The 22,621-nt window shown below is 35.9% G+C and overlaps 1 protein-coding gene across 1 annotated transcript in view; it reads right to left on the reverse strand.

The window, feature by feature from the left end:
* Positions 1–310: 310 nt before the first annotated feature.
* The window catches only part of DSG1 (desmoglein 1), a 36,767-nt gene continuing 14,456 nt past the window's right edge, over positions 311–22,621 (reverse strand). Inside the window, 11 exon segments of the mRNA XM_061169654.1 lie at positions 311–570; positions 573–1,344; positions 3,422–3,630; positions 5,347–5,419; positions 5,655–5,788; positions 7,007–7,267; positions 9,334–9,473; positions 10,902–11,161; positions 13,321–13,506; positions 13,812–13,946; positions 18,925–19,091. Of these exon segments, the coding sequence (XP_061025637.1) occupies positions 311–570; positions 573–1,344; positions 3,422–3,630; positions 5,347–5,419; positions 5,655–5,788; positions 7,007–7,267; positions 9,334–9,473; positions 10,902–11,161; positions 13,321–13,506; positions 13,812–13,946; positions 18,925–19,091 (2,597 nt within the window).

Below are 22,621 nucleotides of genomic sequence, written 5' to 3' on the forward strand. Positions count from 1 at the left end.
ATACACTACAGGCCACACAAAAGCCGAGAAGACACTACAGGCCATCCAGGCACAAAGAAGACCCTGTCTCAAGTTTCAGTTCACGGTCATGATTCTGTTAGTATGACTAGAAGAAAAAAGTTTACAAATGCTCAGGAGAGCTCTTGCCCAACAGCACTATTTCCATCTATTTTTCTCACTGAGGTGTCTCACCTTGTTCCACAATTTTCTTAGCACCTGGTTGTACGTCATAAATCACATTGTTAGTTTTTGGGTGGTGGGAATTAAACCTAAATCACAATTACTGAGAAAAAGCGTGCTGGGGTCCTGGCTACTTGGTATATTGTCCTGTACCGTACTTTGTGATTCGACTTTGGGCCGTGATAGGGGAGGCAGATCCTAGGGTATTGCTAAAGTGATGCTCAGAGGAGCCCCTCAAGTGGCCAATGGTGGATGTGCCCCCGATGCTGCTACTCAGGCCCCCGCCCCCTCCCAGGCTGCTCAGCCCAATGCCACCACCATTGCCCACCAGGCCACTGTTGCCTAGGCCACTGCCTCCACCTAGCCCAGCTGGGCCACTAATGCCGGTTAGCCTGAAACTACCTTCTCTGTCACAATCACATTGCGGGTGTTTGATAAATCGGAGTGCACACTCAGATTGCCCACTAGGCCGGAATTTGGCCGGATTACTCTTTCTGTCACTACTACATTTGAAGACTCTCTAGGATCAGGGAGGGTCAAAGTGGAGGGCAGGCTTGAACCGGGTGTTATTACCCTTTCTGTCACTATAACATTTGACCCATCTCTCAAGTCAGGCATCTCTAACATCCCATGCAGATTGACACCAGAGATTGGGCCGACCACCCTCTCTGTCACCACCACGTTTGATGCATGTTGGTTATCGTAAACGTGGACAGAGGGCTTCAGAGTGCCCAAGGTGGTGTAAGACTCAGTTAAAGTGACATTACCATAGCCCAGAGGATCAGGAATAGGGTGCTGTACCCCACGTCCCGAAGAGTAGGTACTCTCAGAAATGATGGTGGTGGTGCCGAAATGTGGGGAGATGTGTGGGTGTCCACCACCAATGGGCTCTGTTCCCTGCAGAGGGCAGGTCGGTTCAGTGCTGTCAGGTGGCCAAGAGGGATCAGGGTCTGGATATGGTTCAACTCCTTTTCCCAGGCTGATATCTGCCAACTTCTTAAATTTAGGCCCCAGTGTATCCAAAAAGCTGTCATCCAAGTCTTCTCCAATGAAGCTACAACAACCCACAGAGCCCGCAGGGGAACCTACACCTTCAATATCATATATGAGCAAACAGTCATTGGATGGGCGTGCTTCGTCTTCATCTGCATAAGCATATGCTTTCTGAATTTGTAGAAGAAAGAGAAAATGAGAGGATGAATACATTTTTAACAGTAATAGAGGTCTTTATCGTTATTTTTTTCCAGAGCTTTACCAAAAAAAATATATAAAACAAAATTCTAACATCTTCTAGAGACTGTTTAGAAGTTATTATATAATTACTTGAAAGAATTTGGTTAGGAATTATTTTACCTGTAATTTGGATAATACATTTTGATATTTATTTAGATGGACTTCTTCATCTTAGTGCACTTGGGACACAAAAGCACAAAAAGAATCACATGAATGATTTTGCAACCAAGTTAGAAGGAGGTATACTTAAAAATACTGAACTTAAAGTATACCAAAATGGTGTATTTTTTTGCATTTGTTTAAATTAGGTAGTTCATAGTTGATTTGGGTTCATTCAGGATTGTGCTTTTCTTCCTCCAGATGAAGTGAATATGGTGGTTCCATGAAGATTTATTTCAGTGTGGCTTTTTAAGCAAAATAACAGGAAAATTTGACTCTGGGTCTATGCCACTTCTGGATTCAGAATTGAAGGTGACCAAAGACAGTTCTTAAAAATAGAATCTCCTCCAATTCAAAGTGAAAGCTCACAGACATGTGTACTTTTATTTCATCTCTTTTGTTTGTAATATTGGATTGCAAACTTTCAGGCTAAGCAGAAATACCTTTATTAGCAAACCAACTCATTGTGCCATTTCAGTTCAAAAATAGTTTTTGAGTCCTTACTATTTGGCAGACACTCTCTTAGGAAGTTGGCAATAAAGTAATGAACAAAACCAGATAAAGTCCCTCTCTCACAGGGCTTACATTTCAGTAGGATGAGCCAGACAAGACATAAACGTATTTGTTAGGAGGTGTAGAGTAAAGGAATAGAGAGGGATAGGGTTGCTCTTTCAGACAGAGTGGTCAGGGGCAGCATCTCATAAAGTGATGGTTGTTCAGAGACTAAAGTCATGGGGACAGTAAAGCAGAGAGAGTGTTCTGGGCAGAAGGAGATACAAGTGCAAAAGTTGGGAGGCAGAAATGGAACTTTTCATGAAAATGATATTCATTTGTAGGGACATGGATAGAAAGTATACCTATGGATTTCAGCAACAGTCCCCTTATTATTTGCTGCTATTTGGAAGGCTTTTACTAGTATTTCAGTTCAAAATATCAGCCACCCTCTGATTAGGAGAGTTAGTGACTGTATTTTAGGCCAGTGTGTAGAAGGACATAAATGTATCAGAGACAGTATCAGAGGTAGGAAATATCTGAAGGTTTAAGTATCATATGGGGTATAACCATGGGCAATTCTGTCTCCACCTGAAGATGGCAAAATTAATTCTCTCTGGTTCTTAGAATGTCCTGGAAGTGTACTATGGCTCTTGGACCCACCCTTATTGCGTGTTTACTCTGTGCTTGGAACCGAGCCAGGTACTGGCAACATAATGTAGAGCCCATGCAGACGAGGCACTAGAAACAGTGGTGGACATGTAACCAACAGATTTTAGCAATGGTATGTTCTATAAAATGTACAAACAAAGTACTACAGAGATACACATAAAGAAACATCAACGCTGTTTTGGATGAGAGGAGTCACAGTAAAAACTTCAGAAAGGCAGGGGTGTTTGAACTGGATAGAAAGATGAGTGTGGGTTTGTGAGAGAGAAGATCAGGTAAAAGCATTCCAGGACGAGCACAGCATAAGCAAAGACATGGAGGGCAGTAGACCAGTGTGAATACGGCAAAGGGGTTTGGCAAGTGGGGTGGCTGGTAAGGAGTAATTGGAGGTGTGAGGGTGTGAGGGAAGAGGTCAATGGGTTAATTGCTGTGTAAAGGAGTTTGGACTTCACGCCACAGACAAAACAGAGCTGGGAGCCACTGGTTGTTTTAAAGTGGGGGAGTAAAGTGCTCAAGTCAGAGTTTGAGAAATACTATTCAGCAGGAATATAGATTGTCAGGCGTAAAGGCCAGAGGCTGGGAACCTAGTTAGGAAATGCCCACCAAAGCCCTGTTGGGAAATAGTGGGACCCTGGGGTAGAGATATGGGTGCAGGATGGAAAGGAAGGCATGGGGATAGAGAGCTTACCTGGCAGAAGTAATTTTCCATGAAGTTCATATTCAGCCCTCCTTCTCTACATTCCCTCATAGAACTTCTTCTTAATGTTCCAGAATATTCTTGACATATCTTAGGTGCTCCTGATGTTTTAACTCCATCCACTACTTCCAATGCTGTCGTTTTTTCTCCTCCTCCCAGATCTTGCATTTTTCTGCCACGATACTCATTTGTGTAAACCCCTAAAAGTGTTGATCAAATTAAATTTTACTTTCTCCTGTAAACTGTTTTTTCTCTAATGTATTGTAAACTAAAAATTAGTAACTTACTGTAATGTATAGTTTCTCCATTTAAGTACGCAGTTGTGAGTGAGCAAAGAAATAAAATGAAGGTAATACGGGACTTCCCTGGTGGCACAGTGGTTAGGAATCTGCCTGCCAATGCAGGGGACACAGATTCGATCCCTGGTCCAGGAAGGAGCAACTAAGCCGGTGCGCCACAACTACTGAGCCCGCATGCCACAACTACTGAAGCCCACGCGCCTAGAGCCTGTGCTCCACAACAAGAGAAGCCACCAAAATGAGAAGCCCAGGCACCGCAACAAAGAGTAACCCCTGCTCGCCACAGCTAAAGCCCGCGCACAGAAACGAAGACCCAACACAGCCAAAAATAAAAATAAATAAATAAAAATTAAAACAAAAAAAAACCCCTATCTATGCCTTAGAGAGTTTGATTTCAAATTGGGGGAAAATACCCAAATTCTAAAACTTAAAAAAAAAACAATGTAAGAATACTCAATGTATTATTAGAAGCACAGGGCCTCCAGGGCATTCAGAGAAGAGGCCATGGCTATGGTGATGGGATAGGTTTGCATGGAGACTCTGGGATTTGCACTTCATTGTGAGGGGTGAGTAGAAGTCTGTTACAAAATTCCAGGCAGGTGAGATAAGAGGATGGCCCAGACTATGGAAGCGCCACGGACAGAGAAAGTGTGGACCATGGGGCAGGTGTCCTATGGCTTTCATATTTTGAAGATCTTGAGTTTAGGTACAGTGTTTCATACTTCTTACTCTGGTGCCTCTCACTGTGCTTTGTTCAAGGTTTGTAGACTTAATGAGAGAATAAATGCATAAATAAATCCTGGTGGATCTGAGGATTTGACAAGTCTTGAGAACTGACTGAGTGTCAATGAATAGGGAGATAAGAGAGTCAAAAATGAGTTTCTGCTTTTAAGGTGGAGGGTGTTGGGGTCATTAACAAAAATGGACACCTCAGGAGGAGAAATGAGTTTACAGACTAGCATCTCCAGTCTTCTGAATGTGGTCCAGTTCTATAAGTCATAAACATTCCTATGTCTTTTACATTTTGAAGAGTTCAAAGTGGAAAAGTCATGGTCACAAGTTTGAAAAAGACTGAATGAAAAATAAGAGAATCAATAATATTTATTTACCTTGAAATAAGGCAAGACGGTACAATTATTTTCAAAGATATGAGTTTTTAAAATTTATTCCTCTCTTTCTTAGACTGATTTTGTGAATTGTGGAGGCAGATGCTAGTCTCAATAAATGAGCATACATCTATTTAATAGAGCTGTACTTTAATTCAAATTAGTGGTTTTTAATAAATAACAATTGCTTTATTAGACAAAAAAATCTCAGCCAAAATTGACTTCCGGTTACAATTCAGTACTTCTCTCCTATTTATAGAAATCCTAATCAGGTCATCTCCTGTGTACTCTCTGATGATTGAAGAAGATTAAAAAAAATACAACCTAAAAGAATAATAAGTATTGTAGGTTTTTCTTTATCATTTAATTTGCAAATTAGTCATTTAAAAAAGAATGGTGGGAACAATTGTAAAGATAAGACAATTGAGAAATGGTAAGGTATGCAAAGACAGAGAATAGAGTTCCTTGTTAGTCATTTGAACTATGAAAACTTAAAAAAAAATTTTCTTACCTGAGTTGTCAAGGCACTCAATAATATCTGCGTTATTGGGTGGTATTTGTGGTGCAGAGATATTGGTCAAATCCTAAAGGACAGGAAACATTTTCCTATTTGTAATGATTCTTTTCTTTCAACAATTATACACTGGGTTTGTTCCCAAATTACCTCAGATTTTCTAAAAGGATACTAAAAGTAATCTGAACCTCATTTAGAAAGGCTTCCCTGGTTACTGTCATCTAATTTTGATGTACCTTTCTCTTCGTTTTCCCCATCGGCTATCCCAGAACAAAGAACAACCTAGACTGTTAGCGAGCACTTACCACAAGTTTGGGCTGCGCTCCTTCCACCGCCCACGAATGAATTGCTCCATCCAAACATTCAGGAACAGGCTTAAATCTGGCCCCGCTACCAGGGACACCTCCACAGTCACAAAACATCAACAAAAATGGGACCACTGATGGTGAAAAGATAGGAATATTGCAATTAGCAGTGGGACCATATTAAAACAAAACAACCTGCTTTTATGATTAAATTTGAACCCCTAATATAACTCTATTTGATTTTAACATTACTATGAAAGTTTCAGAAAACAAGCTGAATAATAGTGAGATACCAAAATCAATGTGAGCCTCAGACTGCAATCAATTTTTACTTGTTATATAGTATTCAAATTACAGAGCATATACTATTAAAACAGATGAGTCTTTTTCCTGTCATTACTTAGGAAAATATTAAAGGAAAAATATTCCTCAGAGACTGTAGCATCTGGCTCATCACCACTCTAATTTCTATCATCATCCAAGGCAATGTTAAAGACCACCTGAAGAATCCATTGGCTATTATACCCTCATGTCTAGATCCTTGACTAGGTCCACTCTAGTGACCATACAATGTGGTCTATCTCTAAATGCTTCCATGCGTGGTACTTCCTTTTCATTATCTAAGTATTGTTGTGAAGTAAGTTTTATTATTTCACGGATGGCGAAAGCAAGGCTTGGGTAACTTGGGTAACCTCTGAAGGACTCAGACAATTGAATTTAGTAGCTGGAGTTTAATTCTTCATCTATTTGGCTCTCCTTTCCTTAGGCTGTGCAGCTTTAGCACAGCATGAAATCCCTTCAGGGTCTAGCCCTTGCCTATCTCTCTAGTCTCAACTCTCACCATGCTATCAAGCACATCCTTTATTTCTTCTATGCTGGAGTCCTTTATTTCAGTTACTTGCACTCTCATTCTTTTGGGATTTTGCACATGGATTTTTTTTTTTCTTCTTGTATTGTGTTCCCCTTTTCTTGTCCACTAGGCTAGCTCCTATTCATCTGTTAAAACCCAACCCAGAGTTTACTTTCTTTATGTAGCCTTTTCTGATTGTTTCAGTCAGTTGTTTCTGACTGTCTTCTTCACTCAAATAGCAATTTGAACCTGTCTGTTATGGTACTTTCCTATTACATTGAGATTCAAAGCAGAAAAGTTTTTATCCTCCACTGCACTCTAAGGGGTCAAGTTGTTTGATTTTTTTTTTCATGTCATAAACCCAACACCAAACATAGAAATTTCTTGATAATTGCACAAAATAAGAATTTGTAAAATATATTTCATCAAATGATCAGAAAACTTATTTCCTCTCCACAATTTTTTAGGGGACACATAAAAATGGGACTGTTAAAGTACTTACATCCTAGGACCAAGAATCCCATGATGAGTAGTCCAATGCCAGCAGGACCAAAATGTACATTATCATTGTTTTTTAGATTAAAAGCAGTGGAGTGACCATCATGAAAAGTGTTTGTGCTAACCGTGACATCGTTTTTGTGGGTATTAGTGGTAACATCTGAGGAAGTAAGGCCATTTGTGCTAGTACTGGTATTGTTATTAGAAGGTTCATCATCTTCAAGTTTAATAATAATTGTACCAGTAGAAGTTCTTTGAAGAGCATCTGTAACAAGGTTTAAAATGAAAGAAATATTTTATACATTTAGCGTAATAGTTGTTGGACAATACAAAACTATTTTCTCTTTGCATCAGTACTTATTTCAATGTCTTTATTCCCACCAATTCAGTAACTCTGCATATTGTCTCTTGTCTGTGACTCAGTTTTTAAATCAAACCATTATGAATAAATATTAGTGCTTGAGAAAAACTGTCCTATGTGTTGAGAAACATACACAGTAAACACCAAATTATGTATTGGTCAGCAGTGTGTCATAAGCCACTGTGGAGACATTTCTAGACCATGTGTTGCACACTTCTCCATGTATTAGACTAGATTTTGTTTGCTGTTTTACTGTCTTTCATCTTCAGTTCTTGTCTTTTTTCCTTTTATGGGCTGACAAAACCAACAGACTTTGGGCAGATTGGTCAGTCATTTGTATAAAAATCTCCTACTGATAAAGTAGCATATCCTCAAACTCACAACCAACAGTTCAAACAACTCATAAGAGAGGGAATTTGGCACTATTGGGGGAGGGGAATCTTCATATCAATAAAATGAAGCACTTTTGTTTCACAAGCAGATATTCCAAATTTGCTTTTTTCTTATCCTTCAAAGTTTCAGTAAATTATTGTATTTGTTGACTAAACACAGGAGGAGAGACATTTGTGATTTGTTTCAACTTAATGGTTCCACACTTGCTGTTGGCTTCAGCAAGTTACTATTATTGTTATTATTATTTCTATTATATAGATGTAAGCGCCGTTGTCAGACTTTGTCCATCGATGTCACTCTAGAATCTGGCACAATGGCTGACGTTTGGTTAGAATTCAATACTTAGTTTCTGGATAAATGAATAAAGATATCCCTGGAAGTACATAACAGAGATAGGTTTACATACAGTCTATCTGATATCAAAGCCCATGCCCTTTCAGCCCAGCTATGCTGATTCTATTGTTACTGTTTTGTTGGAATACAACAATTCTATTGTACTGTTACTGTTTTTGTTATTTTTATTATTATCATCATCGGATCTAATGTTTATCCCCAGAAGGTGGTATTTTTTAATGACAAAGGGAATGCTCCCTATTTGCCATCAGCCTACAGTTTAGTAAATTAAAGTTCCAATTTCTCTTTCATGTGTCCAATTAAGCTTGATGTTGGATGTAAGAAAAGGAGTAAACTAGCAACTGCTTAAGACAATTTCAGCACTGAAATAAACTTTATATGTAGATGGAATAAACATTTCGATTTGTAATAAACATTTTAAAAACTACATTTATTTTGACTGATTGTGGAAAAGACCAGCATAATTTGGTAAAAATTCTGAGTTGTTGAATGACTTTAAAGAAATGCTGTTTTATTTCTTTTAAACTTGTGAAGCAAGTGGAAATCGTCAATCCCTTTTTAGGACAATTGAAAGAAAAAGAGGAAGAAAGGGAGAGAAGGAGGAAGAAGGGAGGAAGAGAAAGTGAAGTAGCAAATATTGCTTAGAATTAGCCTCGAGGAACTTCCCTCCTAGTGATTAGCCTAATTTAAGTTTGTTGGTTTTGAAAAGTAATATAAGCATGCTAATTCCGAATTGTTTACACGAAATTGTACATAAACTTTCCAAGGATCACATAAAGTTAAGTTAGCTTGGCTTTGGGTCTGTTTGAAAATAATTTTACAGTACAATTAAAAATTTTCAATTACTGACATTAATACGAACTAACATTTATTGAATGTCAGCACTCATCTAGTGCTTTACATATAGTAACTCCTTAAGTACTTCTAAATCCATAATGTTATTGGCCCATTTTATGGAAGAGAAAACTGAGGGATAAATGGGTTAAATAACTTCTCTAAAATCTTGGAGCTAGTAAGTGATGTTACGAGATACCAATCCAGTCTAATTCCAGAGCTCACAGTCTAAACCCTAAATTATAATGTCTCTTATATCATTCAGGATTTGATTGTATAATACCCAATATTGGAAAAAGGGTTACTTCAAAAGACAGTAATTAAAATTTTAGTTTCTGAATGTATATATAACTTCCAGTAGACGGGAAAAAATTAAATTGATTTCTTACCATCTATAGATAGAATTGTTCCTTGGTATTTTTCCTTAAGCATTTCATATTGTTGAACAGTAACTTTATTTCTCAAAATAATTATGCCCGTTTTTGAGTCAATAGCGATTAGGCCAGCTGGATTACTTCCCATTACATATCTGTATTTGAAAGACAACGGTACAAATTAATGTTAGCTATCTAAAGGCAGGGGGGCGAGAAAGAGAGATTTTGATTTTAAACCATGTTTCCAGCCAGTAGTTGTAACTCCTGGATATAATTTTCAATTATTGGAGACTTTATTTTTGGGGGAGCAGTTCCAGCTGTTTGAGGACATTCAGAAATGGATGAAGATTTAAATCTAAGAAAAAAGAATTACTGAGCAGCCACTTGTGATGGAATGTCTATTACATCTAGCCCACTTAGATGTACGAATAATCCTCTGATACCTGCAGTCTCATTTTCATTTGATTTTGGTAGCATCAGAACTGTCCTGGACAGCCCAGATGCTGGGACTTCCTGGGCTGCTGCTAATTCTAAACTATTCTTTTACCAAAGAAGTTACTTCTTCAGCAGCTTGGCTTTCATCCCTTCCCTATTTCCACTCCCCTCCTCATATACTCAGTGAATATACAGGACTTCTTGTGGATTCCAAACTCTGTCCTTGTCTTGTGCCTCTATCCTATTCTCTATTCTCTTTCTCTTCTCATCTTTGACTTCGAAGTTTTCCTTCTCATTTATATGTTTGTTAGACAAACATTGGTTAGATAACTCTCTGTGTCAGGCATTGTGCTAAACTCAGGAAATAGAACTTGATAAGGAGTCAGATAGGGGTGTGGTCTTCCCTCAGTGAACTTACATCTGTGGAGTACAAGAGAGCTTATCAGTAATGGCGGCGCAGTGTGATAAGAGCTATAACTGAAATACTCACATGGAGTGAGAGGAACACAGAGAAAGAACTTTTAAAACTCATTTGTGAGGTCTTTCCACTCCACCATTATTCCTGATCACAAGCACATTTGCAAAATACATATGCACATATACACACAGATTTTTCATGATCAAGTAGAAACACTCGGATACGTAGAGTTAAAAAAAAACTACACAGCTTAATTTTTCCTTAATGTAACCAATTTTTCATATCAAGGTTATTGTTGACCAATATTACGTGCTGATTAAAGAGAGAAAGTAACTGAAATGCGTTAACTAAATCTAATTGATTTCAATCTGGGCAAATTTGCGATGGGAAAATCAATCCATCAAATCTTCCAAGGGGAATAACCATGATATGTAGTAATCAGCTAACTGGTCAATAAAATATATAAACACAGGAGCGTCAAACTTTCCAGATACAATATTTTCACATTTTAAACCTTCACATTTTTCCATCTTACATTTTGCGCAAATTTTTATATTTTCTTAAGTTAAACAGTCTAAATTAGGTAACAATTCCCCAATTAGTACATTTTATGATTGAATTTCAAAAATAGTGACAAATATTTTAATTCAGATACTTCAAATTTCTGAAAAGAACATATTTACTTAAGTTCAATATGTGATGAAAATGAGTTGGAAAATGTCAGTCTTACCTAACAGTGGTTGAAGGTAGACCTGTGTCCAGATCAGTAGCTATAAAGTCTCCCAATTGATAGCTTTGTCCCATCTCTCTAGTTACTGTGAATGTCTTTGAACCTGGACGGAACACTGAGCCTTCAACTACATTTAACACAGTCACAGAGACTGCAGTTGCTGTGAGTTTATATTGAGACATAATTGATTGATGAAATTCAGCTTTATTTCTAACACCAAGACTAAGTTGCAGATTCTTCATAGCTTCATAATCTAGGGGCTAGAAAATACAGAGTGAAATAGTTTTACTCTAAGGGGAAAAAACATTCTAGAGGAAAGAGAAATTCTTTGATAATAGGCAAAAAAATTCTTACATCTTTTTCTTTAATTAAATATAAATACATATAAATACACACTCTATTCTTACTTTATATTCAATTCAATACAAACACATGAAAATACAGTAAGAAAAAGTCCAATTGTCTTAGATCCTTTGTTGAAAAAGTTGAAAATGTATGAGTTCCAATTGTCCACCAAATTAAAAAACTTAAAATAATACAGGTGGTCAAATCCATGCATTTTGTAGTGCAAAGATAGCTTATGTTAGATGCTATCATTTCAGGTTTCTCAGAAAATAGCTCTATTTATTAGGAAGAATGGGCCAAGTATATCGTAGGTTCAATCATTTGACTGATTTTATCCATAAAGAACTATTTACAAGAAATTTTACTATGTATATGTGACTTCTTTCAATAAGTCAAATAATAGAATGTAGTATATAAATAATAAAAAGAAATCCATATTTTATTCAACATATCCTGGAAAAATTCACTTTATATTATAAAATTATCAAGTAGTCATTTTCATTATGAAAGACGGTGTCAAAATCCACTACTCATAAAATCCACAACTATGCATTATGCCTATAAATACCAACTGTATTTTTAAAAATTTTCACATAACAGTAGTTTAGATGACCATCGATTCACACATTGAGCTCTCTACTTAGCTAAAATTTTCAGTCTTTGCTCTAATATTAGCTTTATTTGCAACTCCAAGGATGGCTATAAAATTATGTATACATATACATCACACACACTTATTACATATATATATAATCCTAACAAAAGAATTAATATATGATGTCATGTCTGGGAGAAAAATCAACATAATTCCCATTTTACAGACAGAGATATTGAGGCCAGATAGATCAATTAATTTTCTAAAGTAATATCATAGTTTGGGGTGAAATAGATTAGGACTCAGTTTCCCCAGCAGGGAAACCTAGATAGTGTAGTGGAAAGAATGTGAACTTAATAGCTAGAGAAGCCTAGGTTTGAATGTCAGCTGTCCCACTTACTGGTGATGAGAACTGAGCAGGTTACAAACTCTCTCTGAACCTCAATGTATTTATTTGTAATGTGGGCATATAACCTATTTTACAGGGATGCTGTAGAGAATAAACTAAATCATCTGCACACTGCCTCAGTGAATGGAAGCTGTAGGCATGGTGACACTTTATGAAGACATATGAGACAAATGATCACACATTCCTATGGGGACAGAATTCCTTAGGAGTTTATTTCCCAGAGCAATTCTGAAGGAAGAAAACAGTTAAAAAGGGATTACATTTTACCATGAGGAATACGTATTTCATGCATCACGTACAATCCATGCACAGCTATTGCAGATTTTAAAAAATAGACTGACAAGTCTTGTAGCACAGGGTGAAATCTTCACTATCAGCTCCCTAGGAGTCAGACATTTTCCCCCCTCGAATCTCAGAGAAAATTCTACTGCAGGTAAATGTGGTGGATCAGTAATGTAGAGGGGACACAGGAGAACTGTGTTGACTTGGACCAAATCTCTATGACTTGGACCAAGTCTCTAGTGTACTTATGTCTGTAATAAGCCTGGGTCAGCTGCAGAAGTGAGATGAGAATGTGATAATCCTACAATTACAGTAATTTAATTTTAATTCTGTGGAAACACACTGGATGAACTAACAACTTTTAATTTATGTGATGAATGTTATTAATGAATAATAATTGATGTACAGTGTTGACAGGGACACCTTTTTTTTAGGCAACGATTAATCTGTTTCAAAAAATATTCTTCAAATGTGTAAAACAAAACCTAAAGGATTAATCGTACTTTGTTGTAAGCATAAAATAAGATTTGTGTTTAAAAATGTATGATCTGTGAGGGAATATTGCATTGATAGAAAAGAGTTTCAAGTAAAAAGTTCAATGCCTGTCTTTACGAAATTATATAAGCAGAAAAACTCTCTATAAAAAAGCTCTATATCATGTATAATTCTAAAACACATTAATTTTTATTCTTTCACCCACTCAAGTTTGTGAAATATTGACATCATTTTAAGATTAACACTTTGAAAAAAACCAAGAAAACAAAATATTTAGGATAATTATTCCATACCTTAATAACCTTTAAAGTTCCCACATTTGTTCTTTCATTCATTTCTATATCAAACCAATTTCCCTCATTTCCAGAGATAAAGAAAATGACTGCCATCCAGTTAGCTGAGAACTCCTCATCCAAATCAATTATTCTAATCTGGAGCAAATTTGAATTTAGAGCATTTTCTTCAATACTTATAGAATACTGAAACAAGAAGTAAAAAAATTTTTAGCACAAACTATGTGAGAAATAGAACTATATTAGTTTTATATAGAATGTTTATAGTTATTCATGATATAGAAAAGAGATCTATGTGGTCTCACTTTTCATTGTTCAAATAGGGGTTTTTTCATATGTATTATATAAACAAACATGAGATGAAATATTTGTGTACATTTGGATTGTGTGTGACTAAAGATAACATGTACATATACAAATAGAATTGTTTGAACAAATTTGAGAAGGTAATGAACCTAAAGTTGTTGTTAAATTCAAGGACTAATACTTACTGATGACTGTTCCATGTATGGGATGTTATCATTGACATCGAGGATTTTAATGCTGCATTCACACTCTGCTGCCATTCCATCTGCCCCACCATCTCGGTCTGAGCCTCTTACAAATAGAGAGTACTGGCCATATTGCTAAAAATATGCACAACAAACAATACCACAGTTGATGTAGACAGTTTTTATTTTGTCTCATACAAAGATCTTTTAAAATGTTGTATCAACATTTACATAAATCTATGATGAAGATAGAGGTAACACAGAATATTGAAAATTCACAAATCTCACATGAATCAATATGAAGTTGCCACTTCTATTCCCAAAAATTCTTATCCAGCATCATTTAAAAGAAGCAAAAATTTTAAAAGACATCATTCCTTATTATATGTTGAAAAAGTTTATAAAGGGTGAAGCAGAACAAAATGATCAGGAGGGGAGAGATTAAGGTTTACCAAGAATTTATGGAATTAAAATTCTGTACCCCAAATTATCAACCCCTGAAGAATAAAGAGATAGCAAATGGTTTGCATTTTTGGGGGGTGGCAGTACAGTTATTGATGATCTGTTTTCTTGAATCTACACAAAGGTGCTTAAATTTTTAGAAGCTGGTAAAAGCCATGAAGTCTTTCCCAGACACATGCATATATGCATCCTCACTCAAAGTTGTGGATATAATTTTAGAGGATTCATAGTTAGAGACGTCCTGAGGGCTCTCCACAAATGCCAGGTTAAGAATATCTGCTCTGAAAAAAAGGGAGAGGGCTCAAATCAATAAGATTGGAAATGAAAAGGAGAAGCTATAAAGGACACCACAGAAATACAAAGGATCATTAGAGACTACTACAAGCAACTGTATGCCAATAAAATGGACAACCTGGAAGAAATGGACAAATTCTTAGAAAGGTACAATCTCCCAAGAATGAACCAGGAAGAAATAGAAAATATGAACAGACCAATCACAAGTACTAAAATTGAAACTGTGATTAAAAAACTCCCAACGAACAAAAGTCTAGGACCAGATGGCTTCACAGGCAAATTCTAGCAAACATTTAGAAAAGAGTTAACACGGATTTCTTCTTCTGAAACTATTCCAAAAAACTGCAGAGGAAGGAATACTCCCAAATTCATTCTATGAGGCCACCATCACCCTGATACCAAAATCAGACAAAGATACCACAAAAAAAGAAAACTACAGGCCGACATCACTGATGAACATAGATGCAAAAATCCTCAACAAAATTCTAGCAAACAGAATCCAACAATACATTAAAAGGATCATACACTGTGATCAAGTGGGATTTGTCCCAGAGATGCAAAGATTTTTCAATATCTGAAATCAATCAGTGTGATACACCACGTCAACAAATTGAAGAATAAAAACCATATGATCATCTTAATAGATGCAGAAAAAGCTTTTGGCAAAATTCAACATCCATTTATGATAAAAACTCCCCAGAAAGTGAGCATAGAGGGAAACTACCTCAACATAATAAAGGCCATATATGACAAACCCACAGCCAACATCGTTCTCAATGGTGAAAAACTGAAACCATTTCCTCTAAGATCAGGAACAAGACAAGGTTGCCCACTCTCACCACTATTATTCAACATAGTTTTGGAAGTTTTAGCCACAGCAACCAGAGAAGAAAAAGAAATAAAAGGAATACAAATTGGAAAAGAAGAAATAAAGCTGTCACTGTTTGCAGATGACATGATACTGTACATAGAGAATCCTAAAAATGCTACCAGAAAACGACTAGATCTAATCAATGAATTTGGTAAAGTAGCAGGATACAAAATTAATGCACAGAAATCTCTTGCATTCCTATACACTAATGATGAAAAGTCTGAAAGTGAAATTAAGAAAACACTCCCATTTACCACTGCAACAAAAAGAATAAAATACCTAGGAATAAACCTACCTAGGGAGACAAAAGACCTGTATGCAGAAAACTATAAGACACTGATGAAAGAAATTAAAGATGATACAAACAGATGGAGAGATATACCATGTTCTTGGATTGGAAGAATCAACATTGTGAAAATGACTCTACTACCCAAAGCAATCTACAAATTCAATGCAATCCCTATCAAACTACCACTGGCATTTTTCACAGAACTAGAACAAAAAATTTCACAATTTGTATGGAAGTACAAAAGACCCAGAATAGCGAAAGCAATCTTGAGAAAGAAAAATGGAGCTGGAGGAATCAGGCTCCCGGACTTCAGACTATACTACAAAGCTACAGTAATCAAGACAGTATGGTACTGGCACAAAAACAGAAATATAGATCAATGGAACAGGATAGAAAGCTCAGAGATAAACTCACGCACATATGGTCACCTTATCTTTGATAAAGGAGGCAAGAATATACAGTGGAGAAAAGACAGCCTCTTCAGTAAGTGGTTCCGGGAAAACTGGTCACCTACATGTAAAAGAATGAAATTAGAACACTCCCTAATACCATACACAAAAATAAACTCAAAATGGATTAAAGACCTAAATGTAAGGCCAGACACCATCAAACTCTTAGAGGAAAACATAGGCAGAACACTGTATGACATAAATCACAGCAAAATCTTTTTTGACCCACATCCTAGAGAAATGGAAATAAAAACAAAAATAAACAAATGGGACCTAATGAAACTTAAAAGCTTTTGCACAGCAAAGGAAACCATAAACAAGATGAAAAGACAACCCTCAGAATGGGAGAAAATATTTGCAAATGAAGCAACTGACAAAGGATTAATCTCCAAAACATACAAGAAACTCATGCAGCTCAATATCAAAAAAACAAACAATCCAATCCAAAAATGGGCAGAAGACCTGAACAGACGTTTCTCCAAAGAAGATACACAGATTGCCAAAAGGCACATGAAAAGATGCTCAACATCGTTAATTATTAGAGAAAGGCAAATCAAAACTACAGTGAGATATCACCTCACACCAGCCAGAACGGCCACCATGAAAAATCTACAAACAGTAAATGCTGGAGAGGGTGTGGAGTAAAGGGAACCTTCCTACACTGTTGGTGGGAATGTAAATTGATACAGCCACTATGGAGAAAAGTATGGAGTTTCCTTCAGAAACTAAAAATAGAGCTACCGTATGATCAGCAATCCCACTTCTGGGCATATATCTGGAGAAAAACATGGTTTGAAAGCATACATGCACCCCAATGTTCATTGCAGTGCTGTTTACAATAGATGAAAGCAACTTAAATGTCCATCGACAGATGAATGGATAAAGAAGATGTGGTACATACATACAATGGATATTAGTCATTAAAAAGAATGAAATACTGCCAGTTGCAGCAACATGGATGGACCTGGAGATTATTATACTAAATGAAGTAAGTCAGACAGAGAAAGACAATATCATATGATATCACTTATATGCAGAATCTAAAAAAAAAAAAAAAGATACAAATGGACTTATTTACAAAGTGGAAACAGACTCACAGACTTAGAGAATGAATTTATGGTTACCAGTGGGGAAGGGTGGGGGGACGGATAGACTGTTAGCTTGGGATCGACATGTACACACTGCTATGTTGAAAATAGATAACCAACAAGGACCTAATGTATAGCACAGGGAACTCTGCTCAATATTATGTAACAACCTAAATGGGAAAAGAATTTGAAAAAGAATAGATACATGTATATGTATAACTGAATCACCTTGCTATATACCTGAAGCTATCACAACACTGTTAATAACTATACTCCAATAAAAAATAAATAGTTAAAAAAATAATAAAAAAATAAAATAGATAACCAACAAGAACATACTGTATAGCACAGGAAACACTGCTCAATATTCTGTAATAACCTAAATGGGAAAAGAATTTGAAAAAGAATAGATACATTTATACGTATAACTGAATCACTTTGCTGCACACCTGAAACTAACACAACATTGTTAATCAACTATAATCCAATAAAAAATAAAAATTAGAAAGAATAAAATATCTGCTCTGGTGGCTTGCCAGTGATTGCAGAGTTCCTTTACTTTTTAGAGCTCTTCACCATTACAACTCTTTTCATGTTAAAGGAAACCCACTGGGCTCTTTAGGAAAGTTAGAGAGAGAAATACCTAAATAGTCAATTTCTTCTTATGGTAATTTTCAAACAAGTAAAAAAGGACATAATGGTAACCTAGAAACTGATGGCATTTGGATCAATAAAGAGTGTTAAAATAATCTGATTTGTCTTAAATCTAGGAATCATTAGCAGGGAGATGTCATTTTAAAATAACTATGATACTTAAAATGAAATTTAATTAAATATCAAATAGAAAATAAAACTTCCTCATTTATAACCCTAAAATATATGCACATCAGTTATATTCTATCCACATTAAAAAACATAATGGAAAAAGTTGATATTTTAAAATTAAATCAAGGGACCACATGGCATTATAGAAACCATGCAATGCTGGTTCTAATTTGGTAACAATCAGTAATTATTTTTTTTATTTGTAAATGAAAAGACTGGTCTGGATGTTACTTAATTCTTATCCATCATTCTGATTCTGTGATTCATTTCCCAAAGTACTCAGTGGGCTGTCAGTAGGTGAGATATAGGAAGAGAAAAAAAAAAAAGAGTTCTCTTAAATGCGCTTAGGATATGCTGGATTAAAGAAAGATAAACAAACAAATAAACAAAACAAAAAAGGAAGATAAACAAGTTTCTTAGCCTGTAAAAATTCTTGGAGCTTCTACCGTGTTCACACGCATTGTGACTCACCAAGATGGGAGACATAATAGCAATTGTTTCTTAAATTTATTTCATTATAGGACATACTTTAAAAAGAAAAAAAATAGAGCTTTTGCCTCTACCTTGTGTGTATTTTTATGTACTCTCAGAATGTAGTTTTCTTAAATTGAGACAAATGCTAAGTAAGATTAAATGAAAAATGAGTATAAAGTCTATTTGAGGGATTCCTATTTTTTTCACCTCACAGATATTTATGTCATTACCATTATGTGAAAACGTTATGTAATTAAAATTTTAAAGCATTGTTTTCTTTTTCTTTTTTTTTTCTTAGAACTCTTGCTTTTAGAATCAGTTCCTTTGAGACTACAACTCACTCAAAGAAAAAAAAAATTACCTCTCTGTCCAGAAAATTATTCCTTGTTCGAATTTCTGCAGTGTATCTGTTGATAATAAACATTGTTGAATCAGGAGGTTCTTGTCTTACGATCTTGAAGGCTATTTTGGAGTTCAAATTATTTGGTTCATCTGCATCAGTAGCATTGAGCATCATCACCAGTGTATCTAGAAATCAAGAGAAATTGATTGCAAATGGACAGTTTGCATTTTTGTTGTAGTATAATATATATTGTTTTTCCAACAAGGTGTTAGGGTTAGTTGGTCCATATAATGGGCACTCTACCATTTTCCCTTTCTACTGCTTCGACATACCAATATCTTAGCTCCTTTCTATACCTTTGTCTTGATGAAAAGATCACATTTTACCAGGGACCTTAGACATTACTGATAGCTAGAAAACAAAGAAATATTTTCTTCTGCCTTTCCATTTCTTATTCTAGTATCATTCTTTTTTTAAAAGGCTGCTATGGTGCAACAAAATGATATAAGGCAAGACCAATTCATTCCCAACTACAGCACTTTCTAGCTATGTGATCTTGGCCTCAGTTTCCACGTCTATAAACGGGGATGATAATAGTACCATCCTCATTGAGTTCATGAAAGAATTAAACATCTATATGAAGAAAATTATGTGAAGTTCCTATTGAATAATGCACATTCAATAAATATATATTACTGTTGTATTTTGCGTGGTCTCTAGTAAAATGCTAGGTTTAAAAAGACGCTTGTTTAATTACATACTTTGTCCTATCCCTCACTTTTTCCAGTAATCTTATTAGCAGTTTTGATGAAGAACACTGGAGCATGTGAAAAGCTGCCAGCATTCATAAACTAGACTTCTCTACAATCAACTCTGTTCCAAGCACAACTGGCCTGTCTGTAGACACCAACTACCAGCTCCCATCTCTCTCTCTCTCAATCTTTGTGTGTGTATTCATTTCAGCATCATTTTTAAAATGTTTCCAGAGGAAATTAATTCATTAATTATGATGCGTTCATACAACGAAATCTCATGAAATTGTTAAAAGGAATGAAGAAACATGTATTTCCTAATATGGAAATGTGTTCAAAATATATTTCAGTAAAAACTCACATTGTGGATAAGTATGTAAAATATGGTCACATTTGTTTCTTCTTTGGAAACATGTTTATATATATTTACATGATTATAGAAAGTATGTACCTAAGTAACTAGTGATGGTACTTGCCCCTGAAAAACGGTGCTAGGGAGAGCAAAGAACGCATTTTTATTCTGTTTTTACTCATATTTTGTGAATTTTTACAACAAACATTCTTTTTTTTTTAACATCTTTATTGGAGTATATTTGCTTTACAGTGTTGTGTTAGTTTCTGCTGTATAACAAAGTGAATCAGATATATGCATATGTATATCCCCATATCCCCTCCCTCTTGTGTCTCTCTCCCATTCTCCTTATCCCACCCCTCTAGGTGGTTGCAAAGCACCGAGCTGATCTCCCTGTGCCATGCAGCTGCTTCCCACTAGCTATCTGTTTTACATTTGGTAGTGTATATATGTCAATGCTGCTCTCTCACTTCGTCCCAGCTTACCCTTCCCCCACCCATGTCCTCAAGTCCATTCTCTACATCTGTGTCTTTATTCCTGTCCTGCCCCTAGGTTCATCAGAACCATTTTTTTTTTTTTTTAGATTCTGTATATATGTGTTAGCATACGGTATTTGATTTTCTCTTTCTTACTTCACTCTGTATGACAGACTCTAGGTCCATCCACCTCACTACAAATAACTCAGTTTTGTTTCTTTTTATGGTTGAGTAATATTCCATTGTATACATGTGCCACATCTTCTTTCTCCATTCATCTGTTGATGAACACTTAGGTTGCTTCCATGTCCTGGCTATTGTAAATAGTGCTGCAATGAACATTGTGGTACATGACTCTTTTTGAATTATGGTTTTCTCAGGGTATATGCCCAGTAGTGGGATTGCTGGGTCATATGGTAGTTCTATTTTTAGTTTTTTAAGGAACCTCCATACTGTTCTCCATAGAGGCTGTATCAGTTTACATTCCCACCAACAATGCAAGAGGGTTCCCTTTTCTCCACACCCTCTCAGCACTTATTATTTGTAGATTTTTTATTATGGCCATTCTGACTGGTGTGAGGTGATACCTCATTGTAGTTTTGATTTGCATTTCTCTAATGATTAGTGATGTTGAATATCTTTTCATGTGTTTGTTGGCAATCTGTATATCTTCTTTGGAGAAATGTTTATTTAGGTCTTCTGCCCATTTTTGGATTGGGTTGCTTGTTTTTTTGATATTGAACTGCATGGCCTGCTTGTATATTTTGGAGATTAATCCTTTGTCAGTTGCTTTGTTAGCAAGTATTTTCTCCCATTCTGAGGGTTGTCTTTTCATCTTGTTTATGGTTTCCTTTGCTGTGCAAAAGCTTTTAAGTTTCATTAGGTCCCATTTGTTTATTTTTGTTTTTATTTCCATTTCTCTAGGACGTGGGTCAAAAAGGATCTTGCGGTGATTTATGTCATAGAGTGTTCTGCCTATGTTTTCCTCTAAGAGTTTGATGGTGTCTGGCCTTACATTTAGGTCTTTAATCCATTTTGAGTTTATTTTTGTGTATGGTGTAATGGAGTGTTCTAATTTCATTCTTTTACATGTAGCTGTCCAGTTTTCCCAGCACCATTTATTGAAGAGGCTGTCTTTTCTCCATTGCATATTCTTGCCTCCTTTATCAAAGATAAGGTGATCATATGTGTGTGGGTTTATCTCTGAGCTTTCTATCCTGTTCCATTGATCTATATTTCTGTTTTTGTGCCAGTACCATACTGTCTTGATTACTGTAGCTTTGTAGTATAGTCTGAAGTCCAGGAGCCTGATTCCTCCAGCTCCATTTTTCTTTCTCAAGATTGCTTTGGCTATTCTGGGTCTTTTGTACTTCCATACAAATTGTGAAATTTTTTGTTCTAGTTCTGTGAAAAATGCCAGTGGTAGTTTGATAGGGATGGCATTGAGTCTGTAGATTGCTTTGGGTAGTATAGTCATTTTCACAATGTTGATTCTTCCAATCCAGAAGCATGGTATATCGCTCCATCTGTTTATGTTATCTTTAATTTCTTTCATCAGTGTTTTATAGTTTTCTGAATACAGGTCTTTTGCCTCCTTAGGTAAGTTTATTCCTAGGTGTTTTATTCTTTTTGTTGCAATGGTAAATGGGATTGTTTCCTTAATTTCTCTTTCTGATCTTTCATTGTTAGTGTATAGGAATGCAAGAGATTTCTGTGCATTAATTTTGTATCCTGCTACTCTACAAAATTCGTTGATTAGCTCTAGTAGTTTTCTGGTAGCATCCTTAGGATTCTCTATGTATAGTATCATGTGATCTGCAAACAGTGACAGTTTTACTTCTTCTTTTCCGATTTGGATTCCTTTTATTTCTTTTTCTTCTCTGGTTGCTGTGGCTAAAACTTCCAAAACTATGTTGAATAACAGTGGTGAGAGTGGGCAACCTTGTCTTGTTCCTGATCTTAGAGGAAATGGTTTCAGTTTTTCACCATTGAGAACGATGTTGGCTGTGGGTTTGTCATATATGGCCTTAATTATGTTGAGGTAGCTTCCCTCTATGTCTACTCTCTGGAGAGTTTTTATCATAAATGGGTGTTGAATTTTGTCAAAAGCTTTCTCTGCATCTATTGAGATGATC

This window comes from Eubalaena glacialis, chromosome 15 (genome assembly GCF_028564815.1).
Source record: "Eubalaena glacialis isolate mEubGla1 chromosome 15, mEubGla1.1.hap2.+ XY, whole genome shotgun sequence".
Classification (NCBI taxonomy): domain Eukaryota; kingdom Metazoa; phylum Chordata; class Mammalia; order Artiodactyla; family Balaenidae; genus Eubalaena; species Eubalaena glacialis.